The 12,517-nt window shown below is 46.5% G+C and overlaps 2 protein-coding genes across 4 annotated transcripts; one reads left to right on the top strand and one right to left on the bottom strand.

The window, feature by feature from the left end:
* Window positions 1–1,271: 1,271 nt before the first annotated feature.
* LOC125580198 lies at window positions 1,272–4,863 on the top strand. Of its 3 annotated transcripts, XM_048744381.1 has the most exons (4): window positions 1,272–2,017; window positions 2,904–3,077; window positions 3,154–3,725; window positions 3,806–4,863. In XM_048744381.1, the coding sequence occupies exons 3-4, from the start codon at window positions 3,231–3,233 to the stop codon at window positions 4,622–4,624; spliced, it is 1,314 nt and encodes a 437-aa protein (XP_048600338.1). In that variant the 5' UTR covers window positions 1,272–2,017; window positions 2,904–3,077; window positions 3,154–3,230; the 3' UTR covers window positions 4,625–4,863. The 3 variants fall into 3 exon arrangements, with proteins under 3 accessions (XP_048600338.1, XP_048600340.1, XP_048600339.1); XM_048744383.1 differs by lacking the exons at window positions 1,272–2,017; window positions 2,904–3,077 and having other exon boundaries at window positions 3,229–3,725; window positions 3,806–4,445; window positions 4,533–4,863; XM_048744382.1 differs by lacking the exons at window positions 1,272–2,017; window positions 2,904–3,077 and having other exon boundaries at window positions 3,229–3,725; window positions 3,806–4,445; window positions 4,527–4,863.
* A 44-nt stretch (window positions 4,864–4,907) lies between these two features.
* Window positions 4,908–9,362, bottom strand: LOC125580199. The gene has a single exon (XM_048744384.1). The coding sequence runs from the start codon at window positions 9,360–9,362 to the stop codon at window positions 5,682–5,684; it is 3,681 nt and encodes a 1,226-aa protein (XP_048600341.1). The 3' UTR covers window positions 4,908–5,681.
* Window positions 9,363–12,517: the final 3,155 nt, after the last annotated feature.

Raw genomic sequence — 12,517 nt, 5'->3', positions numbered from 1 at the left:
CGTTGTGAACAGGTCCACGAAGCAATGCTTCATACGGTAGGTGGACAACTAGATGCTCCATGACGTCAAAAAATGAAGGAGGAAATATCTTCTCCAGGTTGCACAATATGATCGGAATGTTACGATGAAGTTGTTCGATGACTTCTTCCTTGAACGTACGCGTGCTAAGATCTCTGAAAAAAGCGCCGATGGCTGTATATTGCAAAAGTAATCAAATTAATAACATTTCATAACATATGTATATATATTATAAAATTATAATTACCTGCAAGTGCTTCATGGACATTTGCTGGAAGGAGCTCGGCAAAAGCAAATGGAAGTAGTCGTTGCATAAACACATGACAATCATGACTCTTCATTCCGGAGAACTTTTGACCTCGTTCAACACATCTTGACAGATTTGAAACATAACCATCAGGAAACTTAACTTCTGATGCAACCCAGTCAAACAAGGTTGTTTTGGCTTCTGATGACAACCGGAAGATGGGAACAGGAACGTTTCTATTGCTCTTGATATGTAACTCACTTCTTGAGCAAATATCAGGTAAGTCCATCCTTGACTTTTTGTTATCTTTTGTCTTCCCAGGGACGTTAAGTAATGTATTCATGATGTTCTCAAAAAAGTTCTTCTCAATATGCATGACATCCAGATTGTGGCGTAAGAGAAGATCCTTCCAATAGGGTAGCTCCCAAAATATACTCTTCTTATTCCAATTGTGAGACACACCATACCCATCAGGCATATTTCCAGGAACATGCCAATTTCCTCCAACTTTAACTGTTTCCTAAGCTCCGTAATAATCAATGTCTGCTTCGATCTGCTGGCCGGTGAGATATGGAGGAGGACCGTCTCTGACAATTTTTTTGTGCCGTAACAATGTCTTATTTCTTCTGTACAGATGGGCAAGTGGAAGAAAGCGACGATGACAATCAAACCAACAACTCTTCCTACCATTCTTCAGTTGAAAAGCATCCGTCGATCCAAGACAATATGGACAAGATAATCTTCCATGTGTTGTCCAGCCAGACAACATCCCATAAGCAAGAAAATCACTTATCGTCCACAGCAGAACTGCTCGCATCGTAAAATTTTTTTTCAAGGAACAATCGTACTTCCTCACCCCTTCTGACCACAATTGCTTTAGCTCTTCTATCAATGGTTGAAGAAAAACATCAAGAGACCATTTTGGATGCTTCGGCCCAGGGATTAATATGGTCAAAAATAGAAATTCTTGTTCCATGTGTGAGAGACAAGGTTTCACTTCTTAGATTTAGGTTAGGTCAAGAGAGATGAATGAGAATCGTGGGCTGAATCCCGTAAATAAACTTGAAGAATGAATATGATTTTATTGATGAGTTGAAAGATGATGAATACAAAGGAATATATCTTGTGATGATTAAAGAATACGTAATGCTTTTAATCTAGTACAAAAGTTCATCTATCAAAAAAAAGAGATCTGCCTTGTCTTTTATCTTCTCCATCTTTATATAGTCTAGGTTTCGTTGGCAACCCTTCAACTGTTCTCCTAGATATTTGGCTTCAATTACGGAGCTCGCTTTAGGCTCCTCTTGACCGAGTCTCTTAAGGTGTTAGCTCACTTTCTGTCGTGACCTCTGCTATGATGTCTCCCAGGTCCAGTCGTCAGCTCGGCTTTCAGCTCCCTTTGTTATGATGGGCTTATCGCAACCCACATGCTAGCTCACGCTTATCGGTACCTCACCTGAGGGTCATATTCGGGTCCAACAGTTGCCCCCAGCTTCCGAATAAAATCCTTTGTCTCGGAAGCTAGAATCTAGCTATCGATCTTATCTTTTCGTTAAGATAATGATTAGTTCTTATCCTATTTAGATTCAGCTTACTCGATCTAACGGTCTTTATTACGTTTGGCAGAATCTATGGTTCAGATGGAGAGGGTTTGAAATGACTTTTCCGAATCTCGAGAGGTGATGGGATATAAAGCGGTGAACATTAACTGCTAGCCTTCCACTTTCTCCACGCCTCCGTTCGGTTTTCAAGGTAACTTCTCTCTCTTTATTTTACTGCGATTTTTTTTATCTTCCTCGTTACTTTTCTCTGCAAATTCTCTCCCAAACCTTGCAATCGATTTTCTCCTTAACCTTCCCATACTATGGATCATCCGAAAGAAGGTTCCGGGGAATCCGGGATGCCTCCCTCTGCTTCTGGAGCTAAACTACTGAAAGTTAAGCAAGAAATCGGAGCCAAGATGAGGAAGGGGAAAAAGACAGCCAGGGAGGCAATCGCGACCAGAGTTTCTAAACGGAAGAAGAAAGACGATTCTAGTGGGAGCAGTCCTCACTCGCCTTCGTTGCTGAAAAATCAAGACGTGGTTAACCTCATGGTTCAAGCTCTCGCCCAAAAGGAGCTTGGCCGTGCCTGTAATTCTGACGAAACCCCCGAGACCGCTCCGGAGGGTTGGTTCTGTTGCCATGAGAAGTACATCTCCAAGTCTCACTTGAGATTTCCTCTTCCGACCCTACTGCTTGATCTACTAGATCATTATCAGTTAGCCCTTTCCCAACTCTGTCCCTCGGTTATCCGGGTGATAAACGGCTTTATCACTAGGTCCAAAGAGGAGGGGGTTAGCGTCGGTCTTACCGAACTTATGAGCCTCTTTTCCCTGAAGGAAAGCGCCTCTAAGGAGGGTGGTACCGGGACCTACTACCTCCCTAGTCGTCCCAATCATGTTATCTTCAGATTCTCTAGTAGTGATGATGACTGGAGGAAGAAGTATTTTTACGTTAAAGTTGATCCTTCGACGGTTCCTGTGGGTCGGAACCTTAGGGTCACTTGGACTAATCCATCTGGTTAGGAATTCTAGGGATATGCTTTTTCGTTTTATTCATTTATGGCCGAGTAACCTTTTGCTCTGATTTACTTGCAGAAATCGAAGATCCCCCGAAGCTCTCTACCAAGCTCACCAGGGCTCTATACCGCAAGTTGCAACAGAGTCCCTGTACCTGGGTGGCCTACACCACTTCTCGAATAAGTGCAGCCAGATTCCCAGATACCTACAACGCCTCTTTCCAAGATCCCATTCCTGCTGAGAACCTTGAGAGTGAGTTCTTGTCCGAACCTTTTCAATGATTTTATCGCTTTGAAGTTTTTAAACTTAAGGATTTCCATTGTTCCAGTTTCGGCAGGCGATTCGGTTGTATCGATCTCAACTGGTGCTAGTGCTTCGGGAACTGAAAAGTCTCAGCCAGGTGACATGACTCTGCGACCGTCATTCCGTTCTAGGGGTAACCCCTCTAAAGCTGCCAGTGCTTCTCGTGGAAGCGACAGGAACCAAGGAGGATCGTTCCTTATCTCAATGAAGGAAGTTTTGGACGACGGAGGATCCAAACCTGTTGTCGAGACTACTCCAACTGAGGTTGTAGCTCAGGATGCTGCTCCTCTCCCTGAGGTCCAGGTGCCGGAGGCTGACTACCAGGCTCCGAAGGGTACCTCTGAGATCGAGCCGTCGAGACACAAGAGGCCCAGGATCGATCAGGGCGGAGCTTCCATCCGTTCTTCTTCCTCGTCCTCTAGAGGAGGGACTGTTGGGTGGAGCTTTACCCATTCGAAGCCTGGGTCGATCCTGGATGACTCTTGGGGCCTAGCTGCGATAATGAGGCACCTGAAGAGCGTGGGATGTCCCCTTCCAGCGCTCAAGGACCTGACTAACCGAGATGAGTATCTCGATATTGCCCACTGTATGGGTCAGGTACGTGATCTCTATCTGTTATTTGTTTACATTTTTGGAGACGATGATATATATATATATTTTCTTTGGATTTATTGCAGTTGGCTGGGGCTGTTAACAGGGCCCAGCTCAGGTTTGAGAATGCTCTGTGTGCTGCCCCCAATGCTGGTGAACTTGCTGAGGTTACCGAGATGGTTAAGGCAGCCAAAACCGATCTTGACCAAGCCCGGGTTCGAATTTCTGAACTCGAAGCCGAAGTGACGAGGCTAGGCTCGAAGGCCGATGCTCAGCAAGGAGAGATCGAGAGTCAAAAGCTCGATATCCAGGTGAAGAGCAGGAGGATCAATGATTTAGAGGCTGCTCGAAAGATAGCTGAGCATCAAGTACGTGAGCTCATTGCCTCATCCCGGGATAGCCAGAAGAACAAGGAAGCTGAAGTCAAGCTGGCTGTCAGGGAAGGGAAGAAAGAAGTCGCCGAAGCTTACGGCAAGATCCTGGTCTGTGTTAAGGAGAAGTTTGCTAGGAAGAAAGATGAGGTCGACGCTTTGGTGTACGCTCAGGAGCTCCAAGCTAATGCCGACCTCTTGAAGGATATGCTGAACAACAAGATCCAAAGCGTTGAAGAGGAGTACAACCAATTGGTGGCCTTATTACCAGAAGCGACAACTGCGTATGAGAAGGCTCAAGTCTCTGACTTCTCGGTCAGCAAGCTTCCTCTTCCCCAGATCTCGGAGAGTTCAGGTACTTTCGAGATTAACATGTTTAATCCATCCTTTTCTGGGGAGTATGGCTCTAATTTGGGTTTGATGGCTCCTGACTTAGCTCCAGTCGAGGCAGCAATAGGAGGTGACGGCAATGTGGTCGATGAGGGAGTTCCTGCCGGTGCTGGTGATCCGATTCAGGAAGAGAAGGAAGATTGAGAGCTACGGCTCTTTTAACTTTATGTTTTGTGTTTTTAAGACTTCGGCCTAAGGGCTTTGTTTCGTTATGTTTTGTGACTTAGTGCCTGAGGAGGCCTTTAAACCTTAACGCTTGCTGGATTTCAATAGCCTGGGGAGGTTTTTAAACCCTTTCTTATGTTTAAATCGTGGCTATTATTTCTGTTTTAAGTTTTTGAACTTAACCTCGTTTCATTTAATCATAGTGATTGCGAATCTCAGATGAGTTGTGTGCCGTCATCGTTGAGTCGGATTAGGACCTTTAGTCTTTATTTATGATAAGCATTTAGCTTAATGGATATTCGGTCGTGATAACCTTAAAGAGGAGTTCTTGATTTTAGCTCGGGGACCTGAGTCCGATTCGTAAGGTTCTGGGACCTGGTTGTTCAGGTTCGTAGGAACCTTTATTTAGATTCATAGGGACCTGAGTTAATTCGAAGGACTTCGAGGCCTTTGAAGTTTAACGGATGGAATTGAGGAATTTCGGGATTTTCCTGATTCTTTAGGATTTTAAGACTTTTCGATTTTGATAAGGGTTTCAAGACCTTCTGGTTTTGATTAGGATTTTAGGACCTGGTTGATTGTTAAGGATTTTAGGACCTTGCTGATTGTTAAGGATTTTAAGACCTTGCTGATTGTTAAGGATTTTAAGACCTTAGTTTATGTTAAGGATTTTAAGACCTCTGGGTGTATTAAGGATTTTAAGACCTTAGGTTCAGGTTTTCAGGGACCTGAATGTATTCGAGATTGTTGAGCTTAGGTCCCGATTTAGGGGGACCTAAATTTTCTTGGAGGGTTTTAAGACCTTTGATGTTTATGAAACTGAATCAATCGTTTTATTAATATCAGATATCAGAGAATACATGATTCAGATTATTTACACAGTAACTATTTTTAGGCTAAGTGTTCTTGGTAACACCTGCCCCTTTGGCTTAGGTGAGGAGGTTGGTGAGAAGAGGTTGGGGCTGCACTCATGACGGAGCTGCCTACGTACCCAGTCAAGGGATCAAGCCAAACGTAGTTCAGGGGTTTTAGGTACCTAATGATAGTATCTTTTGAGGTTCGTGGCATTCCACGATCGGATTTCAGGTACCCCGGTTCGTACCTTCTGGAGTTTGTAAACTCCGGGTCGTACTATGTGGATAATTCGGTAGGGTCCTTCCCAGTTGGTTCCTAACTTTCCAGCTCCCGGTTCCTTTGTTCCTTCGAACACTTTCCTAAGCACTAGGTCCCCTACGGCGAACTGTCGGGGCCTTACTTTGGAATTGTAGTGTCGTGCCATTGCTTGCTGATAATTTTGAATGCGAAGCAAGGCTTGGTCTCGTCTTTCCTCGATCAAGTCGAGGCTATCCATCAGGAGCTGGTTATTAGCTGCGGGATTTGAGGTGCAGAGCTCCCGTCTGAGGCTACCTGCGGTGGTTTCTGCTGGGACGACAGCTTCCATCCCATAAGCTAAGGAGAAGGGAGTTTCCTCTGTAGCTTTTCGTGGGGTGGTTCGGCAGGCCCATAGTACTTCGGGTAGTTTTTCCGACCAAAGCTCCTTTTGGGCTCCTAGGCGTTTCTTGAGGTTTGCTAAAACTGATTTGTTGGCAGCCTCCGCCTGTCCGTTCCCTTGAGGTCGCCGAGGTGATGAGAAGGTGAGGCGGATGTTCCATTTATCGCAGAAACTTTTGAAGTCGTGGGATATGAACTGTCCTCCATTGTCGGTTACGATTTCGTATGGGACGCCATGCCTGCATACGATGTTTTTCCAAACAAATCCTTCGACCTCGAATCTGTTTATTTGTTGGAAAGCTTCAGCTTCAATCCATTTCGTGAAGTAGTCGGTTAGGACCAGGAGGTTTAGTAACTTCTTTCCTTTCCCTGAAGGTACTAATGGACCTATAATGTCCATAGACCACCTCATGAATGGGTAGGGAGCTGATATGTTAGACAGCTTTTCCGCTGGTTGGTGTATGATCGGTGCATGCCTTTGGCATTTGTCGCACGATGAGGAGTAGACCTCACAATCTGCGATAATGGTAGGCCAGAAGTAGCCTTGCCTTTTTATTCGGATGGCTAAGGCTCTGCCTCCGGAATGGTTTCCACAGGAACCGTCGTGCATTTCCTTCATGAGTTTCATAGCTACTAGGCCGTGAACGCATTTTAGGTAAGGTCCGGAGACACTTCGTTTGTGGAGGGCTGACTCGATTATACAGTATCTTGCTGCTAAAGCTTTGAGTTTTCGAGCCTCCCACTTGTTGGGTGGAATTTTTCCCTCTAGGATGTAATCCATGATCGGTATTCTCCAGTCTTCTCTTCCTACAACTTTGTTGTGAAGAGAGGAGGGAGATTCCTGTTCGGGACCTGGTGCCGTGGTGCCCCCGGAGATATTTGTTGGAGTAGGTTCTGGGTTCTGAGGAATATCTCCAATTTCCTCGTTATCCCCTGTGGTTTGTGTAGCGTTCCTAGATGCGTTTTTAAGAGCGGTGCGGCTTCTTGTTTGGACTTTATAGACAAGTGGCTCCGAGGTCTGGATGGTGCCCCCGGAGGTACTCGTAGAGTTAGGCTCTAGGGAGTCTGAACTTCGGTGAGTACCTTCACTTTTGTCGTTGTTTTCCGGGTTCTGGGTTGCTTTCCTGGAGGTGTGCTTTCTGAAGCTGCGTGTTCTAGTTTTCGGGAACCAGAATGTCGTGAAAACTTGGGTAGCTACCGTCGGGAGGCTGTTATCCTCTATTTTTTCCTTTGGTTTGCTATCCATCTCAGCCTTGGTAGCTATGTCGATACTTGGCTTCTCGATTCCTTCCACGGGTATAATTCGTTTTACGAGAGGGTCGGATGTGGAAGCTAATGCGGCGAGCGCGTCTGCTGAGGAGTTCTCCCCTCGTGGGATCCTCGTTAGCTCGAACTTGTCAAACTGCTTTGTGAGGTTTAGGACGACCTCGAGGTATGCCCCCATTCTTTCGTCCCTTGTTTCGTATTCCCCGTGAAACTGGCTAGCTACCAGCTGCGAGTCGCTGTAGGCGTTTAGCTCCCGAATTCCGAGGCTCAGGGCGAGCTTTAATCCAGCGATTAGTGCTTCGTACTCGGCCTCGTTGTTGGAAGCGTTAAATCCAAGTCTATAGGATTGTTCGATGGTTTCTCCGGCTGAGGAGGTTAGTCTTAAACCGACACCGGAGCCTTGCCTTGACGAGGCTCCGTCCACGTATAGGCTCCATTTCGGAGCCTCTGTTTCCTGGTCTAGATGTCCGGATGCTAGCTCAATAACGAAATCGGCGAGGACCTGAGCTTTTGCTGCTGCTCGGGGTCTGTACTCGATGTCGTACTCGCTGAGCTCTATAGCCCATTTTGCTAATCGTCCGGATTGGCTAGGGCTATGCAGAATCGTCCGTAATGGTTGTGAGGTCATTACGATGATCGAGTGCGATTGGAAATAAGGTCGCAGCTTCCTGGCGGCTGTCACGACTGCTAGGGCTAGTTTTTCCATGGTGGGATATCTCGTCTCGGCGTCTATTAAGCTTTTGCTAGTATAATAGACAGGTCTCTGTTCGTTTTGTTCCTCTCGTACTAGCACTCCGCTGACTGCAGCTGCCGACACGGCGAGGTACAGGTACAGTGGTTCTCCTACTACAGGTTTGGATAGTATCGGAGGTTCCGAGAGGTAAGCCTTCAGCTGTTTGAAGGCTTCTTCGCACTTTTCATCCCATAAGAACTTCTTATTATTTTTCAGAAGTTTATAGAATGGAAGGCATTTATCGGTGGACCTGGAGATGAATCGATTTAGTGCTGCGATCCGTCCGGTCAATCTTTGTACCTCTCTGGTCGTTTTAGGTGATGGCATTTCCAGGAATGTCGCTATTTGTTTCGGGTTGGCTTCGATGCCTCTTTCGGTTACGAGGTAACCTAGGAATTCGCCGGAAGGTACTCCGAAGGTACACTTAGCTGGGTTTAGCTTCATGTCGTATTTGTTGAGGATTTCGAAACATTCTCTTAGATGGGAGATGTGGTCCTCCCCCTTTGAGGATTTGACTAACATGTCGTCGATGTAGACTTCCATGGTTTTTCCGAGTTGTCCAGCGAACATTTTATTTACTAACCTTTGATAGGTAGCTCCCGCGTTTTTCAAACCAAACGGCATGACCTTGTAACAATAGGTTCCTCGTTCAGTTATGAATGCGGTTTTCTCTTGATCCTCAGGATCCATCATAATCTGGTTATATCCTGAAAAGGCATCCATAAAGGACAAGAGCTGGTGTCCAGCCGTTGCTTCGACCAAACGATCGATATGAGGTAACGGGAAGCTGTCCTTAGGACAGGCTTTGTTTAAATCGGTGAAGTCTACACAGATTCTCCATTTCCCATTCTTCTTTTTTACTACCACTGGGTTAGCTAGCCAATCGGGGTATTGTACCTCTCGGATGGACCCGGCCTTTGTTAGTCGATCGACCTCGTCGTTGACAGCTTGGGCTTTTTCTAGACCTAGCTTACGACGTTTCTGTTTGATCGGTTTAAAAGTAGGGTCTACATTGAGCTTATGAGTGGTGACATTTGCATCTATGCCTTTCATGTCGCTGGTGGTCCATGCGAAAGTTTTGATATTCTGTTTTAGGAATTCGACGAGCTCCTTTTTGGTTTCGAGAGGTAGCTCGGATCCGATGCTCACCTGTTTCTCAGGGTTTGAGTCGTCGATGCTAACTTTTTCGGTGAGGTTCTTAGGGGGACCTCGGATATTTCGTTGCATTTCGCGACTCTCCTGGATCTGTAATTGCTATTGGGGGGATTCTTTTATGATTTCGAATCCTCCCAGGTAACAGATCCTTGAAATCTTTTGGCTACCGTGTATGGTAGCTATTCCGTTGGTTGTTGGAAATTTCACGCATTGGTGATAAGTTGAAGCTACTGCTTTCATCTTATGAATCCAAGGCCTTCCGAGGATTGCGTGGAAAGGGGATGGTTTGTCGACAATTATGAAGTTGGTCATTTTCATGACTCCGCCAGCTATAATTGGGAGCTTAATTGTTCCCAATGAGGTGGCTGTTTCACCTGAGAAACCTACGAGGTTGGATTTCTGGTCGACAATTTCGTAGTCGTCTATTTCCATTCCCTTTAGTGCGTTGTAGAAAATAAGATCGACGGAGCTTCCGGTGTCGATCATGAGCTTAGGTACCTCGTACCCTGCTATATTTAATGTTATGACAAGGGCATCGTCGTGAGGTCTATCGAGGTCTAATGTCTCGCTCTCCCAGAAAGAGATCTTAGTGTTAGACTCAGGCTTGGTCGGTTTGGACTGAGTGTTTGACACAGCTTTCCGTACGTGACTTTTAATAGAGTTAACGGAGTCTTGACACACACCGGACCCTCCAAGGATGTAATCGATCCTTGAGCCAGGGCTCGATTGGGGAGGTGGTTTACTCAAGAGGGCCTCGATTTGTAGGCTTTTTCCTTGTGGAAACTTTCCAAGGATCATCTCGACTCTCTTTTTGGGAGCTGGGGGTGGTGAGTCTGTTTCTTTTTCAGGTGACCTCTCGCGTTTCGGAGAGCTATCTCTGGGACCTCTCTTCTGATAAGGTTGTGGCTTTTTGAGGTCCACATCTTTTATTTCTCCGGCTGCGAATTTAGCAGCCAGTTGTCGTTGGAGGTCCCAACATTCTTCGGTTGAATGTCCCTTTCGATCGTGGTAAGAGCAATGTTTGCTCTCGTCATAACCTTTGGACCAGGGGGCTTTAGCTGTCGCGGCGACAGGTTTTTCTTCCTTGTCTTCCTCGACTACGTAAGAATGTTCTCCCTGGGTCTGATTATTTCGGGAGCTACCTCTTTTGTGAGGTCCCTTTCCATCGGAGGCTTCGCCTTTCGGGTGACTCTGGGGTTTTCTGTGGAGCTTATCTAATGCTGCCATTTCCTCCTCCAAGGTAATGTATCTAGAGGCCTTATGGAGGGCGTCATCGATGGTTGGAGGGGGATTTAGCGTTAGCTCCGAGAAGAAACCTGATTTATACCAGAGACCTCTCCTAAGAGCCTCAATGGCTACCTGATCGTTGGGATTCGAGAGTTTAGTTCTTACTGCTCTGAACTTTTCGATGTAGACTCGCAGTGAGTCTTCCAGTCCTTGTCTGATCTTCCAGAGGTCAGCCTCAGACGCTTGTTTCAGGATGTGAGTTGAATATTGCTTCATAAAGGCGTTAGCCAATTGATCGAAACTGTCTATAGAGTTCGGCTCGAGGCTGGAGAACCATTCGAGGGCTGTTCCGATCAGGTTTTCGGCAAATGTTCTGCAATATCCTGCATCACACTCTTCCTTTGTGAAGTGAGCTTTAACGATAGCTAATCGGAAGGCTCTTAAATAGGCCTTTGGGTCTGCGTTCCCATCGTATTCAGGAATTTTAATTTTTCGAGTATCTCTTATGTAAGAGTTGGCAATTCTATCGGTGAACGGAGTTCCACGAGTCTCCTCAATTAAGCTCTCGATTTCGGGAGCTGAGCTCGTTACCTTGTGAACTTGAGCTCCCAATTTCTGGAGAGCTGCGTGGGTTCGCTCCATGTACCTGCGAATTGCGTCAGGTCCCTCGAAGGGAAGGACATTTGGGTCATTATCAGATACTCGGCGAGCAGGTTCCTGGTGAGACCGAGCTCGGTCGTCTTCCCAGCTAGCTGGCGAAATAGGTCGCTCATTGGTCCTTAGGCTCCGAGCGAGGTTAGTGCGGAGAGCTGCAGGATCAGCATCCGTTCTTTGGTATTCGTCTGTGCTTGGGGTTGAAACCCTAGCTTGAAACACTGAAGCTGATGTTCTGGCCCCGGACGGTATGTTGGTTCCTGCTCCAGACCCGGAAGGAGGTGGCGGTGGAGGCAAACGGGTGCTCCCACCGGTGTTTCGATCAGGCATGGAGCTAGTTGTAGCTACATTGCTCCCCATGGTGCTGGTGATAGGAGGGGTAAACGCAGGAGCTGTCCTAGCGCGAGGCGTTCGGAAAGCAGGTTCCTGCCCTTCTGCACCTGGGCTATCAGGGGAGAAGTTCAGGCGCTCTCTAGGGAAGGAAGGGTCGGCTAACCGTTCATGGAAAGTGACTCCTCTTCCCTGGTGGACGGACGGTTGGGTCGTTGCGGATTGAGATCTGGTTATCTCTTCGAACTGTTGCTGCCGTTCGGCTAACTGTTGCACCGTTCGCTCGGTCTCTTGAGCTTTGTCCACTAACTGGAGCATCATCCGACGGATCTCAGAAAGCTGATCTTCCGTTTGGTTCGGAGCGGATTGATGCGATGGGTTATTGAGGGCTGAGGACCCAAAGTTGGTCCCTCCGGAGGCTCTCGGGTTATTTGCCCCCGGAGCAGTGCGGTTCGGTGAGCTATTGCTCTGGTTCGATTGATCGGGGTTAGATGGATTCGTTCCATCTAATGGATTCATCCTTTAAGCTTTAGAGAAAGGGATTCGATTATTTGCCCCCACAGACGGCGCCAATTGTGAGAGACAAGGTCTCACCTCTTTGATTTAGGTTAGGTCAAGAGAGATGAATGAGAATCGTGGGCTGAATCCCGTAAATAAACTTGAAGAATGAATATGATTTTATTGATGAGTTGAAAGATGATGAATACAAAGGAATATATCTTGTGATGATTAAAGAATACGTAATGCTTTTAATCTAGTACAAAAGTTCATCTATCAAAAAAAAGAGATCTGCCTTGTCTTTTATCTTCTCCATCTTTATATAGTCTAGGTTTCGTTGGCAACCCTTCAACTGTTCTCCTAGATATTTGGCTTCAATTACGGAGCTCGCTTTAGGCTCCTCTTGACCGAGTCTCTTAAGGTGTTAGCTCACTTTCTGTCGTGACCTCTGCTATGATGTCTCCCAGGTCCAGTCGTCAGCTCGGCTTTCAGCTCCCTTTGTTATGATGGGCTTATCG

Source organism: Brassica napus, chromosome C1, assembly GCF_020379485.1.
Source record: "Brassica napus cultivar Da-Ae chromosome C1, Da-Ae, whole genome shotgun sequence".
Lineage (NCBI taxonomy): Eukaryota > Viridiplantae > Streptophyta > Magnoliopsida > Brassicales > Brassicaceae > Brassica > Brassica napus.
The sequence above is the reverse complement of the archived record's forward strand: the minus strand, read 5'-3'. Positions and strand labels throughout refer to the sequence as shown.

Bases quoted from the DNA above. Each gene is read 5' to 3' on its own strand.
- LOC125580199 (XM_048744384.1), bottom strand. From the start codon at position 9,362: ATGCAACGAAATATCCGAGGTCCCCCTAAGAACCTCACCGAAAAAGTT.
- LOC125580198 (XM_048744381.1), top strand. From the start codon at position 3,231: ATGACTCTGCGACCGTCATTCCGTTCTAGGGGTAACCCCTCTAAAGCT. The intron at 3,726-3,805 runs GTACGTGATCTC...GATTTATTGCAG, and splicing joins TTGCCCACTGTATGGGTCAG to TTGGCTGGGGCTGTTAACAG.